The following is a 23,376-nucleotide window of genomic DNA, read 5'->3' on the forward strand; positions in this document are numbered from 1 at the left end:
AGAACCACGTTGGAGGCTCCTGTTGGCAGAATGCAGCTCTTACTCTATGCATTGAGGCATTTGTCTTAGGTTGAACCTCAGCGGACTACATTTCCCACAAATCATTGGGCGCTACGTGCAGCACCTTCTCGGCCACTCGTCATTTGGTACGCATTGCATGCCGGGAGTTATAGTCTTTCCGCTTCTCCCAGCGACTTCCGCTACCATTCCGCGGTTTCCATTCAGTTGAGGGCGCGACCGAAAGATCGTTCTCGTCGCCGCGAAGCGTTCCTCAACCACCACCCCCTCCTCAACAGACGCCCGAAGTTGCGACGGGCTCGGTCCCCCAAAACAGGCCTCAACTCGTGAGGCACGACGGGAGTAGTTCCCTCCTGGCGGTCAGTCAGGGTCAGGACTCCGTTTCCCAGAGAGCTGCGGTGTCCCATGCAGAGCATGTTGGGAGCCGCCGCAAGGAACGCCTCCCATGATGCCTCACTAGGCCTCCACCTGGACTCCGGTTGGCGATTATGAATTGTGAGGCGAGACAGGCTAACACGGCCGCTCTTTTGACGTGCAGGAGGGGCAGACTCTGCGCCGCATTCCACCCATCTTCCCGTCATAGCAAAAGTCAGGCTCGCATAGCGCCCTTTAGTCACATGACACTCCCGTTTCCCGATTGGTTCCTTGCCGCCGGGCGGAGCATCTTGGGAAATGGAGACCCTTTTCCACAGAGCCTCGCAAGGTGCGGTAAGGCTTGGGGACTCCCTTTCCCGGCAAGCCTCACTGCGTGCGCCCGGCATGCTGGGATTTGTTGTCCAGAAGCCCGGCCGGCAACGGAACGTTAAAAGAGCAGCGACACTTCATAACCCGTCGGGCCCTGCGGCAAGAGCCTGAAGCGCCCGTCCCTGCGCTACCGCGGCTTCTGGGAAATGTAGTCCACCCTCCCGTCGCCCGCGACGCTGCAGTGGGCAGCCGGGACTCCATTTCCCATCCCCCCCTGCGGCAGGCCGGGCTGGGCCGGCTCCCGAGCCGCCTCAGACGGAGCCAGGCAGCCAGCGCGGCCCCCCTTCCCTCTCCCCGGTCCCGGCCTCACCATGAGCAGCGGCAGCGCCGGCTCTTCCCGGCCCCGGACCAGCTCCTTCGCTGACCCCTCCGGGGGCGCGCCCGCCACAGCCCCCGCCGCGCCCGGCCCCACCTCGGCCACCGCGCCCGGCGGGAAGCCAGGGGGGGCCGCCGGGCCTGGGCCGGGGGGAGGCGGCACCAGTACGGCCGTCGGTGCCTTCCCGGGGCTCAAGCTGGGGCGTAAGTAGCGGGGAGGGGAGAGAGGGGAGGGGGCGGGACAAAGGATGGGTGGGGGAGGGGACAAAAAGGGGTGGGGGAGGAGGAGAGGGGCAAAGAAAGCGGTGGGGGAGGGGCAAAAGGGGTGTGTAGAGGGGCTTGAAGGGGGCAAAAAGGGGTCGGGGCAAAAAGACTGGGGGCATTTCGTGTGAGGAAGGGAAGGGGTAAAAGGAGAGGCAAAGGGAGGGGGAGGGGGCAAAGGAAAGGGGCAAAAGAGAATGGGAGGGGGCTTAAAAGAGGTCTGGGGGTGAAGGCGGCTCAGTTGAGGTGGGGGGCGTTGGAGAGTGTTGGCTGGGGATGGGGGGGACATGAAAAGCATAAATGACAATTGTAATGAATCAGAATGGAGGTTGACTGGGAGGAGGCAGGAGAAGCCGAATTGGGGGGGGGGGTCTTGCGAGGCCTGATGCTGGTTGGGGGAGGAGAGGAGGGAGGAAGAGCCCTGAGGTTTGGGACCAGGCAGGGCTGATGGAGTGGGGGGGGTCTGTGTGTGTGTTGGGGGTCTTTCTCCGTGGGGAGGCTGGTCTGGGCCAGTCTGCTCTTTCCCCCTGCTCTCCACTGGGGCCATACGAGGTCAGGAGGAGTCCCACCAGGGTGTCGTGGGAATGGAGAGGGTAGCTGGGATGTGTTGTCTGGGGCGGGGAAGAGTGCAGCAGTCCATTTTGCGGGGAGGAAAGCAAGCCCCTCTCCTGGGGCTGGACCAAGGCGAGTGGGTTTTGGAGAAAGGTGGTTGGAGAGAGAAGGGGCCTGGGGCTGGTTGCCTAGCAACATGCAGATTGGGCGTGGCTGTGGGGGCAGGTTATGGGGAGGAAGAGGATGTGGGGTTGGATGGAGGGAGTGAAGCTGGGCACTGGGAAAGAAAGCAAAACTATTGAATGGGATGTGGGCCAGGGTCCTCAACGCTTCCCACATGCCACCGTAATTTGAGTTGTACCCTTTGAAGCCCAGTGATGTTAAGGGACTTAAAAAAGGGTAACTCTGCCTAGGATGACCCTGAAGGTGGCTGTGATGCCCTAGTTGGGTTCAGGGACTTCCAGCTACTGCCCTTTTGTGTGTTGAGAGGTTAACATTGTAGCCAAGGGAGTTAGGCAGTAGGATTTCAGGTATGTGTTTGCGTGCGTGTGTGTGTGTGAGACAGAGAAATAAAGTGTGAGTGAGCTGCAGGGTGAGAAGATAGATTGCCATTTAGGGCATGTATCGGTGGCTTTGTGTGCAGATGGGCGAGGGACTGGGAAGGATCTGGACCTCACCTCCCCTGTCTCTGACATTCCCCTTCTCCCAGGAGATAGCGGCAAGGTCACCACTGTGGTGGCCACGCCCGGACAGGGCCCCGACCGCCCCCAAGAAGTCTCCTACTCGGACATCAAGGTCATTGGGAATGGGTCATTTGGGGTCGTCTACCAGGCCCGACTGGCGGACTCGGGGGAGCTGGTGGCCATCAAGAAGGTGTTGCAAGATAAGCGGTTTAAGGTGAGCTGTAGGCTGTGCGTGTGTTTTGCTTCCATCTCTTTTTCACAGATTTGTATTTGGGATTGTACGTCTGACTTTAGTCTTTCTTGTCTTGACCCCCCACCCCCACCTCTGACTGCCCTTAGAATCGAGAACTTCAAATCATGCGGAAACTGGATCACTGCAACATCGTTCGCTTGCGGTATTTCTTCTACTCAAGCGGGGAAAAGGTGAGGAGGGAGCCTGAAGTGGGGAGGGGGAACAATGGCTGGCTTGCTGTGGATGTCAAGCAAAAAGAAAATAGGCCATAGAAATAGCAATAGTTCCCTTCCTTATAAGGGGGCCTACTGTGGATCACTTAGCCCAAATAAGTTAATTTTTTATTTTCACAATCAAGGTTTATTCCTCCTCACACTGCCTTTTTAAAACTGCATTCAGATGAAGCAGGTATTTCAGTCTAGTGACTGTGAATATGAAGCAGGGTGTGTGGATGAATTATCATAGAGTGTAAGGAAGGATGTAATCTTGCATGTGGGATAAAATAGTAACACTAGCAATGTCTTCTGCCCTAAAGGCCACATTTTGTATCAGTTACTGCATGCAGTTAATATGATGTGCATGATGCAGGCCTCGAGAAACCATCTTTGTGTATCAAAATCAAAAAGAGTCCAGTAGCGCACGGCTAACTCCTCTGCATCTTTGTGTATGTGGACTTAAGTACGGTGATTCTTTTTGGTGAATCTTTACTGCATCTTAAATCTAGGCTGTAGGGGCTAATTACAGTAATTAATTGAGACGCCTTTTAATTGATCTTCTTGTTTCCAGCCCTTTGGTGTTTTGTGTGTGTGCTGGAGCCTAATTTAAGGCACAGTTCATCAGAGATCAGCTGTGGGATGTTTTCTTCCCCAGGGGCTGAACCCAGAGATGCTTGTAGTAGTGATGGCAGAATGCCTTTGAGTGCGAGCACTCAGCAGTCCATACTGGGCAAGCACAACTTGCCTCTGTGGACATTAGATTTTAGCTGTCTTATCAGACAGACTTGAGCATTGGGGGGCGGGGGGGGAGCCCTTCTTGTTTTAGAAACCCAGACACTCATTTTTGTATTCTGACAATGAGGAGGGTGGTACTCCTGGTTGGATTAAGAACAACGTTTAAATGACAGCTGAACTTGTGAGGGTAGCCTCTGTGAAGTGAAAACTATTCCTTCAGTATTTCCCTCTGTTGTCCTCCACTGTTTTATAAGGCGAAGGTGGCCAGGTGGTTACGTTTCACTTCCTTTTCTCCGTCATCTGTTGCAGAAGGATGAGGTTTATCTTAATTTAGTCCTGGACTACGTCCCCGAGACAGTCTATCGAGTGGCTCGCCACTTCACCAAAGCCAAACAGACCATCCCTGTCATCTATGTGAAGGTAGGAACCCATCCGGGCTTTGAACTCTGAGGAAAGTGGCTTTCATTTTTCCTTCGTGTTAAAGGTCGGAGGAGGATGGCGATTGCAGCTTTTGGTGCCCTTTCTGGTTTAGCAGGAAAAGTGCCTCCATCTTCAAATACTAATCGCCAGTTCTCAGATGGTGATTTCTTGCCACTATGGGACTTGAGACAAATTCCCTTTGTTCCCTCCACCATAATCGGGGCCTGGGTTGTGTGTGGCACAGTGGAAGAGCATGGGATTTGCGTGCAGCAGGCCCCAGGTTTGAATCCATGGGGCCTTAGAAAGCTGGTATTTCTCTGCTTGGAGCACCACTGCCAGTGGTCTGACTTGGTAAAAAGTGACTTCATGTGTTCTCATGTGTATGCTGTTTTTATTTTATTTTTTAAAATGCTTTTCTTGGCACAGACTTCAAAATGTTGCAATCTGTGTGAACTATGCAAATTAAAACATTGCTTAATTTCTTATTTGGTTGATTCTGCTATTTTTGTGCAACTTATTCTTGCTGTGCTGGTTGAAGAGAAGGGAAGGGCAAGGAGATACAAAGGGAAATAGAAGCGCCATCTGGGGCCCTTGGAAAGCTTGTTCAGTCGTCTCTCTGCTTTCTCAGATCTGAGCAATTGTTGCCCTTGCATGCATACAAGCATATTTTTTTAGCCACAAGATAGAAACATGCTTTTTTTAAAAAATGCGTGTGTAAGTCAAAATTTTCAGGAAGCTGCATTTTGTGTCTTTAATATCACCTCTTGTGTAATCAAGCTGTATATGTAATTCTGGGCATCCCGCTGTAGGATTCCTAAACTGCTGCAGACAGGCAAGTCTGAAGCATTGTGCAGGCTTCCCCTGTCTGGCCAGCATTTGCGGATCAGGTTCCTTTTGTGTGCATCTTTGTCTTTTGTTTCACGTGACATCCAGTCTAAGGCAGCCCTGGCAAAATTCGCAACAAGAGAATGTGATCTATAAGCCATATCCCAAATTAAGACCCTACCGTGTCATTTATATATACAACATGCTACGGTCTTAATTTGAGCATGGCTCTTCCCGTGTATGACAGCGGAAATATTTGCCCTGGCGAGACGGTGCACTGGCCCCCAATTATCTTACGCTTTGCTGTGTGTCTTCGAGATAATAATAACTGTGCTTATATATTGTTGTTCTAGACAGATTAATACCTCACTCAGAGTGGATAAGCAAAAACCCCCTCTGTGTGCCAATGCATGATGTAGTTGTACCTGATGAGACTACTGTACTCTTATCAGTGAATATTTTCACTGATAAGTGCCAGGATTTTCAGCACTAATGGGACTCTTCCATTTTCAAAATATACTTTGTATGCTGTGGTTTAAAGTCTGTCGTATCCAGCATTAGTTTAAAGTAAAGATTTGAGTCCGATGGCACCTTAAAGACCAACAAGATTTTCAAGGTATAAGCTCTCGAGAGTCAGAGCTCACTTCGTCAGATGCAAGTAGGAATAAAGATCACTGAGCCTTTGCTTCCCACTCAAGAGGTGGGAGAGGTGTGGCGGGTCAGGATGCAAAGGTACAATGGTACTGTACAGCTTAATTAGAGCAGAAATTAGCATCTGTAGTGAGATAAGAATCCTGTGTTTTTGTTCAGCCTGGAGGGGGTGGGTCCAGTGTTCTGAATTTGTGAATGAGCTTAGGTGCAGCAATCTCATGTTGTAATCGCCCCTTGAAGCTTCCTTCTTTGAAGACTGCCGCTTTAAGGTGCCATTGGACTCAGTCTTGCTGTTTTACTGCAAACCAATGAGCCTATCTCCCTGAAACTAGTTTAAAGATCTTGATCGGGAGAGGTTGACTTGTAGGGAGAAAGGTGGGTGGACCACAAAATCCAGATTTTCACCACTGCTTACTATGTGGCGAAGAAAACACATGTGCCCATGAGGGTTAGTTCCTTAACATCCACTCGAGTTTTTCCCATCCTTGTTCCAACAGGCAGTTTTTCATGTTCATGTTATCTTAAATCTCATTCATAGTGAGAGTGTCTGTGGGATTATGATGTATTCCGTTGCTTATCTAACTTCCTGCGTGGGTTTCAGTGGATGAGCCAGGATCTTTTTGTCAAAAGCAAAAACTCCTAAATGCTGTTGTGCTTTTTCAAGCTAAAAGCCCGCCTTTTCTTTCTGCAACCAGGTGTACATGTACCAGCTCTTCCGCAGTCTTGCTTACATCCATTCCCAAGGCGTCTGTCATCGGGACATCAAACCCCAAAACTTGCTTGTGGACCCCGACACAGCTGTACTGAAGCTGTGTGATTTTGGCAGGTAAGACCATCAACACGGGAGGACCCGTTTCCCTACTTCAGTGTAGGCTTCGTGCAGCGGATTTGGGGCCTTGTTCTTCTGAGTAAATTTTACAGGCCAGCCTGGCGCTGTGACCAGGGAGATTTATTTCTGTTCCTCTGTGCTATAACGTATAAACTCATCTGAGATCTGCAAGCAGAGATCTGTTTAAATATTTCACACGTGTCTGTGTAGTTCAGCTTTCCCCAGTCTTTAACTTCTTTTTTCCTGCTCTTTCGAGTCGGTCCATCCACTCCTGGAGCCTGGAGTGAGGCTTTTTCAACCCAACCACTGTTATGCTTTCTTCACAGTAGACCAATCATGATGATTGTCAGTGACTGGCACCCCTCCCCCCCCAGCAATTAGATTGGCTAAACATTCCATGACATCACATCAGTGCAGCCAGTGAGATGGATAAAGACATTCTTTGCTTGCTGAATATAGAGAAATAATAAGGCTGTACGTTTAATCAATGAACATTGATTAAATGTTACCCTCTCAAATTAACCATCAGGACATGCTTTTTAAAAGGCTGTCCGATTCTGGTGTGTTGTGGTGATAAGGAATAGAAAGTAAAGTTCTTTTTCTAACACGGATGGTTGTTTTTACAGATAGCTTTAGGTAACATACGTGGTTGTGTTTCTTTTGATAGCTCAAGAGACTATGTATATTGCCAAATGCTCCAAGCGGCTTTCTTATAAGATGAATTGACTGAGGAGTTTCAAAGGCAGATCAACTTCAAATTCTTTAATTGATAGACAGTCCTATTTAAAACTGAGCATTATATATAGGTCTACGTGTGATCTGTGTTCTAAAAAAAAAAAGAGTGATCAGTCTTCTATGCCAGCGTAGATGAACTTTGGTATGAAAGAAACCTGTATAAATAAAGCACAGCTAGTATGGCTTCTCACTTCTTGCTGCTTGGTTTATCACTATGATTTGTTTTACTTAGCCATAGAAAGAGGTGAAGCACTCTTATGCAGCAAATTGCTGAGATTTCACTAGAAGTTCATTCTCAGTGGTAACTGCGCAAGAAAAATGCATAAGCGGGGTCTCTTAAAGGAAAGCTGGTGTTCCTGGCGAAATGAATTCTTCAGCTTTTCTTCACTCCTGTGGAATCTCTGCTTATATAAAGGGTTTCTCCCTCCCACCGTGACTTGGTGCATAAAGCTTTTGTGTAACATTCCAGGGTGTGTTTCTCATTCAGTTCCTTCTCCCTGATCTTTATGAAAGCTCTTGAGCTTCAGACAGGGTCCCCTCCCTTCTTTACAGGTGCCCTTATTTTGTTCTATTCCTCTTTCAGCGCAAAGCAACTGGTAAGGGGAGAACCCAATGTTTCCTATATCTGTTCTCGCTACTACCGGGCCCCAGAGCTCATCTTTGGAGCCACTGACTACACCTCAAACATAGGTGAGAATGTATTTCCACCCCAGTATCCCCCTATCCACCACCACAATCCTCCTGGATAAAATGAGTTCTCTTTGTGAAAATCTTAACAGCACCTGCCAGAAAAGCTTTGTGCATGTACCGAATGGGAATTCAGGGGAAGCTGTTCAACACTTCATCTTGTGCCATATAGCCACGGTATTTCTGTGACATAAAACGTCTGCTTGCTCCTGAGTAACGAAGTGTGGTGGTTATCAAACGCCCTGGATTAATTCCCAAGCCTCTACAGAGCCAAGCTACAAGTGACGCCTGACGCGAGGACACATGTCAGTTTCCCACAAATTTTGATGGGAAGTGCAGGCGTCTCGTCTGACTGCCACTGCCAGCTCAGCCATGCATAATTTCCCCAGTCTTAAAACAGCTCCACAGAGCTGCAATTTGCTCCATTTTGGGAAACGTGAAGGCAAGGGGTGGAAAAAGAGGGCTTCCCTGGGATCCCGTCAGCCTCCTCCCCACTCTTCCTGCCTGTGCAGGAATCTGGAGGCATCAGCATCTCGGCCGGCCCCACCCTTTCTCCAACGAGCAGAGTGCAGTGGAGCAAGTCCCAGCCAAGGGCAGCTGCAGGGGAAATGTGGGGTGCTGGCAGGCGTCCAGCTACTTCTCTGTGCTTGTGACCAGAGCAATTGCAAGGGCGCCCAGCGCCTGCTGCTGGGCCTGCCAGCAGCGCCGGATCTAGGGTTGCCCGCGCCCGCGTCACTTAGGTGACGTCATCACGCAGGGCGGAACAGAGGCAGCGGGGCTGGGAAGCCGCCCGCGCCATTCGCCTCCTGGCGAATAGCGCAGGTGGCTTCCCAGCCCTCTGCGCTTTCACCTGCCTCGCAGGACAGGGGGCAGCCGGTTTGCCATGCACCCCCTGCCCTGCAGGGCAGGCAAAAGCAGCGCGGGGGGCGGCAAGGCCGCCCGCGCCATTCACCTGCCCTGCCATTCACCTGCCGGCTTGCCGCGCACCCCCTTTCCTGCAGGGCAGGCAAAAGGCAACACGGCGCGGGTGGCCCCACAGCCCCCCATGCTGCCTTTTGCCTGCTCTGCAGGACAGGTGGTGCGCGGCAAGCTGGCCGCCCCCTGTCCTGCGGGGCAGGCGAAAGGCAGCGCGGTGGGGCTGAGAGGCTGCCTGCACCAGCTGGCAGCTGCTCCCAGCGCCCCCGCGCTGGGGGCCGACTACCCCCCCTGCCCCCCCTCGATCCGGCCCTGCCTGCCGGAGGCTCCGGAGCAGGCGAAGAGGTCCTGGGGTGACAAGGCTGGGGGGAATTCTTGCTGCTGGCTAGAATAGAAGCTTCTCATGTTCATATATACAACCTGCCTACCTTCTGCACCAACAAACCATTAGACTCTGCTCTTCACCCAGGAAGCCGACCAGCCACTGTTGATGTTCTTCTCTGCTTTGTTCCCAGATATCTGGTCTGCTGGTTGCGTTCTGGCGGAACTGCTGCTGGGGCAGCCGATATTCCCTGGGGACAGCGGGGTGGATCAGCTGGTGGAAATCATCAAGGTAATGAACTTCTGTTCTTGGCCTGCTCCACTCCGGCAACCCAAGCACGCTTCCTTGTGATTGGTTTCTAATAATTATTCATTTAAAGCATGTACATGCCACATCTTGTAGCTAAAATAATATAAAATCACGGCTGCCTTGGTGGCACTGTAAAGCAGAAAGTGCGGGGTGTTTTAAAATTTTTTTGTAAGTAAATAAAAACTTTTAACTCCATCACCAAATTCAGCTGGTAATGCACATAAAGACATGGTTTAGCTCTGTGGTTTTCAGAACTGTGTCTACATTCAGAGAACTATCTGTGTGGAACTTACCTGCCTAGGATTGCTTGTACACTACTGAAAATTCTAGAGAGTACACTGGGTTGCAGGCTCAGGTCCTGTGGGGCTGGCCAGGCATATTGAGCCTCACTGTTGCTTTGCTTAGAAGCACACAACACACTATAAGACAGAGGCCAATGAAGGTTGCCAGCCATGTGTAATGGAAGCCTGTCTGCCGTTACTGGACTCATCAATGTGGATCCCCTGCTCAGAGATTGCTCAGCAGCTTTGAAGTCCCTGGATCACAGTTTGAAAGCCACAGACCTAACTTTTCTGTGCCACCACCCGCCACTTATTTGTATGTCTACCTGAGTTTACTGGGTTGAGGATTCCCCCACCTGAGACTCCTCTGCCCTGTAAAGTTGTCAGTCGGACATGTGGGGATGGAGAGCCAGCGTAATATAATGGTTAAGAGTTTTGGAACCAGCGTAGTATAATGGCTAGAGTTTTGGCTTGCCATGTGACTTTGAGCTTGTTGTGTGCTCTCAATTAAAGCTTCCTTATTGTGAGGGTAAAATTGGTGGGGGCTGTGGGAGGAAAACTATGTATCATATGCTGAGCTCCTTGGAAGAAGGGTGGGATAAAGATTTGGGTCAGGCTCGGAAGTCACCCTGTTTCTCCCCCTGCAGGTTCTGGGGACCCCAACACGAGAACAGATCCGAGAAATGAACCCCAACTACACAGAGTTTAAGTTCCCCCAGATTAAAGCACACCCCTGGATAAAGGTAAAAAGAACAAGTTGCTAGTAGAAGAGGAAAGTGTATGGGTTACTGCTTTCTGCTGACCAAAATGGTAGAAGGCTGTAGGATACTGTTGATCCCAGGGCTGTGCCATTGGGTTCTTGGAGAGGAGCTCTGTGGGGGCAGGGCTGCGTTCTCCAGGCTTTCAGAACAGTTAAAATTCTGCATCCAGGTGTTTTCACTTCTGCAGCAAGGAAGTTGAACCCTGTGATGTGTACAAGTGGTGCATACAGCATGTGATGTTGCGAGCGTATTCTGCAAATAACACGGTGCTGAAAATAGAAGCTTGACAGATCCTTACATTTAATAAAGTTACATATGTTGGGGAGATGGGTGGCCATGAATGTATTTTAATTTGCAACAAACAAACTGCAACATGTCAGCTACGGATGGGGTGAGGCTGGTTGAATTGGATGCATATTAGATTAAAAATGTCAGAATTGGCATAGTGTGCAGGAGAAGGGGGCTAGACTCCAAAGAGCAGAGGTACCCAAGCAAATGAGTCTTCCATCATAGAGCTGGGGAAGGGGCACAGTGACTGTCCCCGACCACATAATGATTCTGCCTGCTCAGATGGCAGCTTTGGTATCAGTCTTGGTCCTTTGGGAATATATGTCATGCTACTATGACTTTGGCTTTCTATGAAAATAAAAGAGTATGCGAAGTAGCTGATCTCTTGTGTGTCTGACTGGGAATTTGCTAGTTATGTCTTCACCGGCAAGAACTAGAAACCGTTTGGATTCCATGTTTCCGTGTTTAGTAAACACACTGCACAATACTGGCTTTCAGAGATGCTGTCTCAGATAGAATATCCCCTGCTTTAACGGGGCATTGGTATGGGTTTAAAGAGGTGGGAAGCTTTGGCTTGTCGCTGATTTTCTGTCTTCCCTTCTGACACCTCCCCATTCAGGTGTTCAAGCCCCGCACGCCACTGGAGGCCATCTCGCTGTGCAGCCGGCTGCTGGAATACACGCCTGCCACCCGCCTCTCCCCCCTCGAGGCCTGCGCCAACAGCTTCTTCGACGAGCTGCGTGAGCCCAACACCCGGCTGCCCAATGGGCGCGACCTGCCCCCACTCTTCAACTTCAGCCCCGTGGGTAAGTGGTTGGAAGTGGGGCGCAAACACACACATCCCGGTTTTTTTTTTTGAAGACAGTGCAAGTGCCCGCTAGGGAAGACCCAAGATGCCCCCATTGAGCCAGGAATCTGAATCCACAGCTTTGGAACTCTGATGCCAGGGCATCATTATTCCGTGCCCCATGCCTTGACTCCCAACTTCCTTACTTTTGAGCCATAAGGCTCCTGTACATTATGCATAGAAATCGGGATTTTAAAAATACCTATAATGCTTCCCTGCCCAGCTCCCTAACTAGTCTACCTCACATTCGATGTACTTTTTCCAAAAAAAGGTTTTGTTTTGTAGTGTTACTTGGGGGTGTGAGCATTCACAACTTTTCCTTAATATGAGGATTTCATTTGAGTTGTTAGTCCACTGAAGAAAACAGTGAGGTATTGCAGAGCTACATGGCCCCAGCATGGTAAAAATTCTCACATTATGTTGATGCAGCAGCTAAGACAAAGGAAGTCTTAACCGTTTACTAAAGAAAGTGTGAAATGGTATGTGCTCAAGAGTGCTTAAGGGAACTTGTACAGACTCCTGAGACTGAATCTGTACTGTAAACGTCCATATTTGTGAACTTTCATGGGGGTTTAATCTGTTGTTTTTTTAAGCTGTAGCCCCGCAGGATTGCACTTGACTCAGTAAGAAACTTTTACAAGCACTTTCATAGTCTGGGGCAGAGGTGACCATGCTCTCTTTTCTGAGCAGTTTGTTCTTATAGCCAAAAGCCACTTTAAATACGGGGAGGCTCCCAGCGGCGTGGGAAGTATGCGAAAATTTCTGGTCCCTTAATTTAACTAGCCCCGATTCTCTCTTCCCTTACAGAATTATCCATCCAACCGTTGCTCAATACCAGCCTCATTCCACCACACATTCGGTCCCAGGCGGGCTCAGTGGGATCTGTGCCTGGCCCCACAACTGCACACAGTGAGTGCGTTCTCCGTAGGAAGTGTGGCTGGGATGGAGGTGGTACAGGGACTAGGCTACGGGCACTCGTTTAGCCTGGAGCTCTTGAGTCCTGCTTCTTGGTGTACTCTGGGAGGATTCCGCCTGAGCACTTCCTGATTTTCTACCTTTTTTTTTTGTAGGTGAAGGGAGATTGGGAGGTGACAGGAGCCAGGTGACGCCAGGAGATGGCGCAGGACCCATCGCCAACACATCCTGAGGGGCTGCTGGGGGCCGGGGGGCAGGTCCCCTCCACTATCCCCTACCCCCCAGGCCACCCACATGGACTTCTCTGAACTGTGAACGGTGGGGGAAAGCAATTGTGGCCCGGGAGACCATGTGGTGCCTGCCTCTCGTTCGCCAAGGGGGAGGCCAGTTGGAGATGAGACAGCCGCTTGGACGGGAGGGGGAAGATCCTGTCTCCCGAAGTCATTTGCTGCGATTCCCTCTCATGTTGTCCCATGTTGCCTTGGCATGGGGAGAGGGCAGAGAAATCCCACGGTTTAAGGGCTCCCTTCTTTTCAAAAGCGGTTCAGGCTGGTACCTCTGGGGAGGGGTGGGGGAGAGCCGAGAGCTGCCACTACACCTCCTCTCTCCCCCTCCCCCAGTACGTCCCAACTTGATTTTAAGTTTCTCTTGTTTTTAACATCCCATGGAAACAGTATGGTTTTATTTCTAGTCTCATGTTGCTTACAGTTTCTGAAGTCCCAGCCTTGTGGCCCGTCACACGCCATCTGATTCCCTCACCAGGTGCCCATCCTGTGCCCCAGGCTATTCTGCCTCTGAAACTTGGATGCTGTATTTTTAAGCGGATCAACTTTTTGTTTGGTTTTTAATCCCGATTCATTCAGTGATCTCATTCAGACCGGGGGTATAGGACAGTTCCTCTTCCCCTGAACTTGCTTCCTTCCCTGCCCCTCCTCCTCGTCATTCATTGGCTGTGCCTCCACCACAGTCTCTTCTTACTGGGAACAAGAATCTCCTCCCACTCACCCACCCCCTCCTCAGCACGTGGTAGGGGCATGGCCAACCATTCCTTGTTCCTCCAATCTTCCAACATCAACAGCACCAGGATTTCCTGTGGGAAGTCCCCACATTTTGCTACAGGATGGTATCAAGGCTGCTGTTCCCAAGCAAGCAAGCCAACTGCAGAAGCCTTCTCTGAACTTGAAAGTTCAGTTGTGTGTCATCCCCATCATAGACCTTTCTCCAGTGCCGCAAATCAATGTGGGTAGAGAGGTGCTCTCAAAAGGCACACAGAAGACTAGTTTTAATTTCCTGCCCGCCCCCTTCCAGCTGTAAATACATATCCCCATTTGCCCTGTCCTCCTCCTTCAAAATGGTTTCCTTTTACCGTTCTCCCTGTAAATAGATTATAATTTTTTTTCTTAATGCAACGTTGCAATGATTGCCCCTGACCCTATTCTCCTGCCCTCCACCTTCAAATCGCTGTAGGATTGAAGGTTCCCCCTGGGGAGCCAGGGTGCAGCCTGTGGATAACCCCCACCCCCCAAGGATCATCACTGCCTTCCTCTCCCTTCCAACATTGTGTGTTAGTTTCTTTCTTAGGTTTTTTGGCTGTGTACAGACATCCGGTTCAATAAATTATTGGCATGAACGGAAATAACAGAATGGGATTCCTTATTTTGAACAGCAAGGGGAGGTTGGAGCCCAGAAATATATGTGGGTTAGGATTAACACTATAGGCAACACACCAACTACAGCAAGGTTAGCCATTTTTAGCATTGGGAGAGAAGAGGGCTGCTGCTGGCTAAAGACCAGATGCCCCAGCTTCAACGCAGTCTTTGTCCAGATCTGAGAAATGGCAAAAACTGTTCCTTTCTCGAACTTCAGGTTGCTTCATGGCTGCTTTTCTTGACCATCCTGGTACTGCTATTCACCATTCTATTCTATTCATCAGTAGGCACATTTAATCATCTTAGATTGCTTTTTGTGTCTCCAGTACATTAAATTTAAAGCAACTTTAAGTTGTTCCGTGCACCCCCTTAGAATTTAAGAAACTAAAATCCCCTCAAGATCTTACATCCTCTGAGACTGTGACGGGGCAGATAACTAGGAGTGGATTTTAGGCCTGCACACTCTCCTCAGCACAGGAGTCAGCCACAATCTCATGGTTTTGTGTGTGTGTGTGTGTAATCTCCCAAGGCTTTGTGCTGTTAAATTCAGGAATTTTTTTTATTATTCAGGCAGGGCTTTTTTTCAGCAGGAATGCAGTGGAACAGAGTTCCGGCACCTCTTAAAAATGGGAGTCACGTGGCTGGTGGCCCACCAGCCATGTGACCATTTTTGCCAAGAGCAATTTAAACTTTAAAAAATTCCCCCCTTGTTCCAGCTAAACCAAAGTGATGTCATTGTGTGGTCTTGAGTTCCACCACCTCTTTTCCCAGAAAAAAAGCCCTGGATTCAGGTAACCACAGGATCTTTCTCTGAGGGGAATGAGCATAGGCACTCAAGGCTTACTCCCAAAATCTCTCTTGGGATTATGATGGCTGGAATTATTACGATAGCCCTGCTTCATGTTTTCATCATATGGTGTCCAGCCATGCAACCTACGCTTCTTAAGATTGCCAGCAGAAAGAAGGTTCCCCTGTGGTACAATCATTGTGAGAATGGGTAGTAAGTTGATGCGACCAAAGTCAGTAGGGCGTCACCCCATAGTTCCACAGTCTCCAAGCTGCCACTTTAATGTGATTTGTATTGTTAGAAATGTGACACTGTTGCATGGGTTGGGCATCGTAGTTTTAGTCAAAAGTTTCATAAAGGCTGAGGAGCAAATTGTATAAATGAAACAAAATGTCCGTGCCTGGTTTCAATGGCTAGGATAGACAGAAGAGGCTAGTAATTATATTGGTTGGGTCAGCCCTTTTGCTGATAGTTGAAACAGTCTCTTGAATGTGAATCTGAAAAATAGGTTTTGCCCTGTAAGTCAGGAGAGGTGACGGGTCTCTCCAAATCCGTGGCTCTGCAGGGCTTAACTTGCTCCTGGCTGGAATACAGATCTCTGTCAGGAGGTAACTGTGATTCTCCTCCACATTTTCATGGTTCCATGTAAAAATGCCCTGCTTTTGACCAGGGTGGTGTACGATTGCCAAATAACTTCGAAGGGCTTGGAAATTGGGTGTTTTGGAGTACATGTTCCAAACTTCAGAGTTCTAGCTTAATACATAGCAATTTTGATCTGCTTTTTACAAAATCATTCTCAGACTTTTTAAAGTGACACAAGATGTGTAATTGGTCCCATACACAGGTCTTTTTGGGGTAAAACTGGCTTCCCTGGATTATGTGAACAAATGGGACAGCAACCTGAAGTGGAACACAGGCCTCCCCTCAAGGTAGTGCCAATTCCCACATTTTATTCATAGGGCTACCTTTTCTTAGTTGCCTCTTGATTTTACAAGGGATGACTAAACTATGTGCCCCATTTAGCCATTTTAGGCTCGCTCTTTTGCATAAATCTCAATAGTCTGTTTACTGCATTCCATGCCTAGTTGAAAGAGGAACCTTGATAAGCAAGCTCTTTCAATCCTGCAAATCTGTGCCTCTTAAAAAGGCTTCTAGCTCTCATGACTGCAGAATAAGTCATATTTTCTCCTGCGCCAACATTTTATCCCAAGTCCAGTACCTAATGACTAAGTGTTCCTGTCTTGCGTCGTGTCAATGGCTGCATTTTTCTACCATGAATACACAATAGTGGGTCCTAGGACTCTTACCACTGTCCTATATGGAGTTGAAGATTTTGTGTGTATCATGAAGATATTTTTAGGTGTGCTCCTAAAAACTACCATCACAGAGTCTCAGGAAATGTGTGGGTTGCAGTAAAGTTGCAATTAATGAGGGGATGACAGACAGGTGCCTAGGAGAGACAGATACTCAAAAAGGAGTGGGCAGTTCTAAAGAAGGGGGCAGGGCGTGTTCCAGCCTGGTAGAACTGGGGTAAATGTGCCAGTGGGAACAACCTTATGTAGGTGGTTTTTTGTGTGTCTGGCATATAATTATATAAGCATAGGCTAAAGCTTCCTTTGTAATTTTATCAGCTGCCTGGGTTAACCACAGCTGACAATTTAAGCACACAGCATTTGGCTATTAACCAGCTGACTTTACCTTTATCTACAGCTACAAGCTACTTTTTACTAGTCACCGAGCTACTGTAGAGCACAGTTGGAATTAGGGTGCCTGGGCCCAATTTCCTCCTAAAATGCAGTGAGTACCCCTCCCCCCCCCAACTGTGGAGTTGTAAGAAAAGCAGAGATTTTTTACAGGTCAGGGCATTCGGTCTTCCACTTGTGTAGCTCTCACTGCTCTTTTCAAACTGCCCAGGAATTTGTTCTCTACGTGGGCTTTAAAAGATCCAGTAGTAGCTTTATTCTCCAGCTTGCCAAAGTCATAACAGTAATGTGAATGACCAAGGTTCCTTAGTCTGGTTCATGGCCACAGAAATAAGAAGTTTGCCTGGATTATTTTCTCTTTCATTGCCATTTTGAAGGGGGGGGGAAATCTGATATTGCCAAAGAAGACATGATGTGCCCGTTATCTAGGAATCCTCTTTTCAGCCTTCTACTTTTATCAGTAGTGCAGAAGGAACAGTTTTATCAAATGCAGTCTCTCCTGTCATGGCGAGAGAAGCAGCATTTCCAAAATTCTTAGATATCTCCTAGTCTCAAAATCAGGCAACCCTATTCTGCCATTAAAAGAAAAAAAAAGCGTTGGTTTTCTCTCTCTGATTAAGAGTAAATAAGACCACCAATTAGCTCAAAAACCCAGGAATAACCATGGCAGAGCAAGAGTGTGGAAAAAGCTAAAAGTGAGAGTCATTTTATAACTCTGCTTAGCCCAAGATGAAACTGGGAGAAACTTTTTAATGGAATAACAGAACTTTTTATTTACAATAAATGTGTGATTGCAATGGTAATGGTCTAACCCCATTCCATGGAACCACATCTTGCACTAAAAAGGCAAAGTTCCAAGAAATGTAAGAGAGGAGGGCTTGGTCCCAACACAAACTGAACAGATTCCATTTGGGCACTGTGCCATTGGTACATAAGCGTAAGTGCTGGGACACTCAAGCTTGACTGATGCGCACGGAATGGGGGAAACCGTACTCCACTTCTTCCTGACGTGCGCCAAACCCTTGTGCAAGGAACACTTAAGAGATGCTCGACCCCCCCCCCTATACAAAGGCATTTACCTGGATGTTGCCTTCGAATGTAGCCTCATATATCTCTATTGTTTCCCCCAAGGGGAGTGGCTCAGCACTCTCTATGATAGCAATGGTCTCCCCAAACTCAGTGCACATGATAGCGTGGGTGGGCTGGACAGTTGCTGCCAGGGACCCAGCAGACTGGAACGGCCCCTGGTCACCTGCCAGTTGTGCATGGGTCTTGCGGTGGCTGCGCAGGTTGGAAAGTGTCTTAAAGGTCTTAGGGCAGATGGGGCAGGGGTGGGGGCGCTCACCAGTGTGGATGCGCCGATGCTCAGCCAAGTGCATGGACTGCACAAATGCCTTGCCGCAGTCTGGACAAAGGTAGGGGCGCTCCCCTGTGTGGAGGCGCCTGTGCTCCTGCAGGTGAGTAGCCTGTCGGAAAGCCTTCCCGCAGTCTGGGCACGGAAAAGGGCGTTCACCCGTGTGGATTCGCTGGTGTAGCTGCAGCCCAGAGGCTGCTACGAAGCTCTTGGCACAGACAGGGCACTTGTGAGGCCGCAGGCCAGTGTGGCGCTGTTGGTGTCGGCTCAGCCCGCTAGCAGTGGTGAAGGCCTTTCCACAAATCGGGCAAAGGTGAGAGCGCGAGCCTGAATGTACCAGCTGGTGCATGGCCAGCTTAGCCAATGAGCCAATGTGCTTGCCGCATGTCAGGCAAGCGTAAGATTGCTCGTGGCTCCTGCCACAGCGGTGCTCCTGTGATTTGGAAGTCAACACAAAAAGAACACCACAGTCTGGGCAGCGTTGGGGGTCCTGCTCAGAATGGCTAAGCCGGTGCAATTCCAGCAGGTGATGGCGTGGGAAGCATTTGTCACAGTCCGGACAACGGAAGGTCAAACAGCCTGTGGGTGAAGTCCGGCGCAGAGTGGACTGAGACCCTTCTCTTTTGGGGACTGCATGCAAGAGGCGGTGCTGGCGAAGGTTAGAGGACTGGGTGAAGCGCTTGTCACAAACCTGGCATTGATAAGGCCGTTCTCCGGTGTGTGTGACGTGATGCCGGGCCAAGTTAGCCTGGGAAACAAAGGTCTTCCCACACTCTGAGCACTGGAAAGGCCTTTCCCCAGTGTGCGTCCGCAGGTGGTTTCGTACATGCACCAGCTTCTTGAACTTTTTGCCACAAGTGGGGCATTTGTGCTTGCGCTCCAGAACATGCACTACCCGCTTATGCCGCACCATTCGGATGTGGGTGGAAAAAACCTTTCCGCACTGAGGGCAAAGGAAGGCAGCACTGGGCACCTCAGCTGCTGTCCCTGTGCTGGGAGAGGAGGAAGAGCCGTTCACGGTGGATTCTCTAATGGGTGGAGGCTCGGGAGGCTGACTGGGTACCTGGTCTCCTGCCCCGCGAACAGGAGGAACCCCGCTTTTCCCAGCATGGGTGCGGCGGTGATAAAGAAACTTGGTCATGTTGCTGAAAGTCTTGCCGCAGTGGCAGCTGTGCAGAGGGTTGGCGGTGTGGCTCCTGCGGTGTACTATCAAGGTCATCTCGGTAGAGAAGCCAAGCCCACAGTCCATGCAAAGGTACAGCGCCTCTCCTTTGTGGATGCGCATGTGCTGCTCTAGGGATGCTGCCTTCTTGAAGATCTTATTGCAGTTGGGGCATTCATACGTGCCATCTACGTGTACCCGCTGGTGAGCTAACAATCGTTTAGCTGTGGTGAAACCACGCTGGCACTCGCCACACAGAAACTCTTCACTGTTGTGCTCCTGCTGGTGCCGCTGCAGCTCCTCCACTGTACTAAAGGCCTGTTGGCAATCACTGCAGCAGAAGGCGGGAGCGGGTGGAACTGCTATTGGAGGCTCCTCGGGGCCTGGCGGCGGGGTTGTGGGTGGACTGTGAATCTCCTGTGTGGCAGCCTCAGGCACTTCCCCGCTTTCTTTCTCTATCTCTGTGAAATGTTCGCCTTGGTGCTCCAGCAGTTCCTCTGGCGTTGGGAAGAGACGGGCACACTCCGAGCACTCATAGGGATGAATGGACAGAGCAGGCTGGGAGGGAGGCGGGGAATCTGGCTGGGAGGGATGTAGAACTGGTAAGGCGGAAGGAGGAGGAGAAGGAGCTGTCAGGCAGGAGGATGCAGCTGACGGCTGGGGATCCCCTGTAGCCTCTTGCTTCTGGTGTGTTTCCCGGTGTACCAGCCACAGGCTGGTGGAAGGAAACAGCTTGTGACACACATTGCACTGGTAGCGGATCTGCCCAGCTGAAGCTGATGGGGGCTGGCTTGGCACCTCTCTGGGGTGAACTTCCTGGTGGGCTAGGAGTTCATCCGGTGACAAGAGGACACACCCACATTCCAGGCATTGGTAACGGCTGCCCTGTTGGGACTCTGTGTCCACAACAGTGGCAGCAGCAGGGGGCTCGTGGGGCTCGGCCAGGTGTCCCTCCTGGTGAATCAGCACCTCTTCCAAAGTATTGTAGAGACACCCACACTCTGAGCACATATACTGTTGCTGGAAGAACAGAGAAGTCAGATCTTCTTCCATAATGCCTACAAGCAATACAAAAAGAGAGACCCCCCCCCCAAGGTGAGCAAAATGGCTGAAAAGGAAGGTGGGATGAAGGAGAAAGGATTGAAAGGAGATAGGGGACAAGTAACGCTGAAGTACCTTAAGATTCCTCCCTGTGGGGGAAAAAAAAGAAGCAGGTAGGGGAAAACCTTGATTTTTTAAAGGCATAGCAAAAGGAAAACTCTGTCAGGAGTAGGAGGAGATCCCCTATTTTAAATAAATACTATAAGCATAAGAGAATAAAACAGGAAGAATAAAACAGGATTCCATGGAGCATCTCAAAGACTAGTAAAATTTATTCTAGCATTAGCTGTGTTAGCACTCCCGTCATCATATACAGAAATGCTCATCCATTAGGTAGATATTTGTTCCCCAACATGCAGAAAACAGAAAGGTGTATGCATGCAGGTGCAAGGAAGAGATGTCAGGGTGGTGTAGCTAACACCCATTCAAAACAGGAATTCATTCACAACTGTTGACAGGCAAAGTAGGGTTGACACAAAGGAATTGTAATGCTGGGTGAAATACAGTAAGCTGATTCAGTTAGGGAACTAGTGCTAATTAACGTAAGAAGTGGGGTGCGCTAAGATACTAGCACCCACAGTAAAAAAGAAATAGCAAGTCCTAGTTGAGAACTAACAGAGCGACAGATGGAGAATCGCAGAGTGGGAATTTTCAGTTTTGAAAAAAAAAGTGGCAGGAAGCATGATAGAGGATTATAAAATTAAGAATGAGGTGTAGATAGAATGTTTTTCCTCCTTTTCCAAGGTGATGAGCTATAGGTTCAGGTAGAAGGACTTCTTCACTCGATGAAGATAGTTTCAGGAAGGTAACCATATTGGTCTGCGACAGAGTGCCAGGACTGAATCCACTATCACCTTAGAGCCCTACAAGGTTTTCAGGGTATAAGCTTTTGAAAGTCAGAGATCCCTTCTTCAGATAGCTCTGTATTAGATTAGAGCATGAAAGGTGTAGCGAAAGGTAGGTTCAGGTAGGTAGCTGTGTTGGGCTGCAGTAGAACCACAGGAATTGAGTCCAGAGGCACCTTAGAGATCATTAAGATTTTTCAAGATTTTTCAAGCTTTCAAGAGTCAGCAGACTCGTGTCTGAAGGAAGGAGTTTTGACTCTCAAAATCTCATACTCTGGAAATCTAGTTGGTCTTTATGCTGCTACTGGATCCAAATCTTTCTCTTCTACTGCAGACTAACATGGCTACCCACCTGAAAGTACCTCACCATAGATGCTAATTTCTGCTGTAATCAAGCTATATGGTACTATTGTACCTTGACATCCTCCTAACCCTAACCCTACACCCCCTCCCATCTAATCAAGCTGCTTTTGCCTTTGCATCCCGATGCCCTTATGTCAGGCAGGCGAGCCAGCCTGACTGCCATAACTGTGAATGCATGTCTACTGGAGGGGGGTGGGTGGGCGGGGATGGGTTTTCTTCCTGTAGTGTAAGCTACACTATGCCTATGCTTTGCTAAGCTATGCTTTGCTAAGAGACCTTATCAGCGCAGCTTGTAGTATGTGGGAACCAGGCGTGGGAACTTCTGCTGGGCATCTTTTGCAGGGCTTTCACTGACTTTAACTGACTTGTTTGGACTGGGGGGGGGCGGGGAGAACTGGAGTATAACCTCTCGGGGAAGACTGTACTTCAGCATTCTGGACAATCTCTATGTATCAGTGCACTTTTAGGGAGTTTTATCTGAATAAAGACCCTTTTAACTCATACCACTGTGGAGAGTCTGAGAATCCCCTAACCAGGCTTCACACCTTCCTTGTAACATCTCTCCACCCTTCTGGCTGGTATATAAAGGCTTAGGGATCTCCATTCCTACTGCTATGTGAAGAAAGGAGCTCTGGCTCTTGAAAGCTTGCACTCTGAAAATCTTTTAAGTCTTTCAGGTGCCACGGGATTAAAATCCTTAAGCAGGAAGGGGTAGGGGTACCAAGCTATGCTGATCTGCAGTAGAACAGCAGGACTTGAGCCCAGTGGCACCGTAGAGACCAACAAGATGTTCAGATATATTGTCGAAGGCTTTCACGGCTGGAGAACGTTAGATGATGTGGATTTTCCGGGCTGTATGGCCGTGGTCTTGGCATTGTAGTTCCTGACGTTTTGCCAGCAGCTGTGACTGGCATCTTCAGTGGTGTAGCACCGAAAGACAGAGATCTCTCAGTGTCAATGTTAAGAGGTGGGTGAAGATATTCAGGGTCTAAACTTTTAAGAGTCACAGCTCCCTTTTTCATTCATAGGGAGAAGTGGAGATTCCTCAGCCTTTATATCCCATTGCACCTTTACATCCCGACTTTCATCTTTGCTTCACTCCACCCACCTCTTAACAGCCATATAAAGGCTCAGAGATCTCCCTGTATCAGAAGAAGGGAGCTTTGACTCAAGACAGCTTACCCCTTGCAAATCTTGTTGGTCTCTAAGATGCTACTGGACTCAAGTGCTGCTCTTACATGAGAGATTGGCTGCAGAGCATAGGCAGATGCGTGAAGCCTCCATAGCCACAGGCAGTCAACTTTTGAATAACGGGGCCTACGGCAGGGAGGGGCTTCGGCTCAAAGGCAGCCAGCTGCTCAGTGGGTGAAGCCACAGGCTGGCCTCGCTGGTCTGGTGCAGCCATGCAACATGCAGGTGGAAAGACCGGGGCCGCCCCACAGCCTCCGCCTCCCACTCCCCATTGAGGGCCTTACGCTGCCCTCCTTCCCTTCACCGCCCTTCCTCTGAGGGGCCTGGGCGGGCCCCGGGGGAGGGGCTCTTCGCCCCCAAGCCGCCCCTGGGTGGGGGGAGCGGAGCGGGAGGGGCACTCACCCGGCCTAGCCCCGCCGCTGCCACCGCTTCGGCCCCGCCGGCTGCGTCCTCCTCTCTCACACGCGCAGGCCCGGCTTGGCCTAGGCTGCGCCGCGCCCTCTCGAAGCCTCACCTCCGCCTCCCTCGACCAATCAGCGGCCTCGATACTAAGGGGGCGGTTCGGCTCGAGGGGCTTGGTGACGCAACGGCCGCCCCAACGTCAAGCGGGGGGGGGCGGGGTCCGCGCAGGACGGCGGTTGGGGGCTTTTGTGGGGGGAGGGGTGTTCAGGCTCGCCCAGT

The 23,376-nt window shown here is 49.9% G+C and overlaps 2 protein-coding genes across 2 annotated transcripts; one reads left to right on the forward strand and one right to left on the reverse strand.

Annotated features, from left to right (window-relative positions):
- The first annotated feature begins 1,001 nt into the window (after nucleotides 1-1,001).
- On the forward strand, nucleotides 1,002-14,179 carry GSK3A (glycogen synthase kinase 3 alpha). Its single transcript, XM_055000000.1, has 11 exons — nucleotides 1,002-1,281; nucleotides 2,600-2,787; nucleotides 2,913-2,996; nucleotides 4,065-4,175; nucleotides 6,347-6,477; nucleotides 7,799-7,905; nucleotides 9,333-9,430; nucleotides 10,377-10,472; nucleotides 11,398-11,584; nucleotides 12,433-12,534; nucleotides 12,696-14,179. Exons 1-11 carry the CDS (start codon nucleotides 1,074-1,076, stop codon nucleotides 12,770-12,772), a joined length of 1,389 nt encoding a protein of 462 aa, XP_054855975.1. The 5' UTR covers nucleotides 1,002-1,073; the 3' UTR covers nucleotides 12,773-14,179.
- Nucleotides 14,180-17,478: 3,299 nt separating this feature from the next.
- Nucleotides 17,479-23,170, reverse strand: LOC129342836 (zinc finger protein 574-like). Its single transcript, XM_054998749.1, has 2 exons — nucleotides 23,098-23,170; nucleotides 17,479-20,253 (listed from the first exon to the last, which is right to left on the reverse strand). The coding sequence occupies exon 2, from the start codon at nucleotides 20,246-20,248 to the stop codon at nucleotides 17,741-17,743; it is 2,508 nt and encodes an 835-aa protein (XP_054854724.1). The 5' UTR covers nucleotides 20,249-20,253; nucleotides 23,098-23,170; the 3' UTR covers nucleotides 17,479-17,740.
- Between the last annotated feature and the right edge of the window lie 206 nt (nucleotides 23,171-23,376).

The sequence above is a fragment of the Eublepharis macularius genome, chromosome 15 (assembly GCF_028583425.1).
Source record: "Eublepharis macularius isolate TG4126 chromosome 15, MPM_Emac_v1.0, whole genome shotgun sequence".
NCBI lineage: Eukaryota > Metazoa > Chordata > Lepidosauria > Squamata > Eublepharidae > Eublepharis > Eublepharis macularius.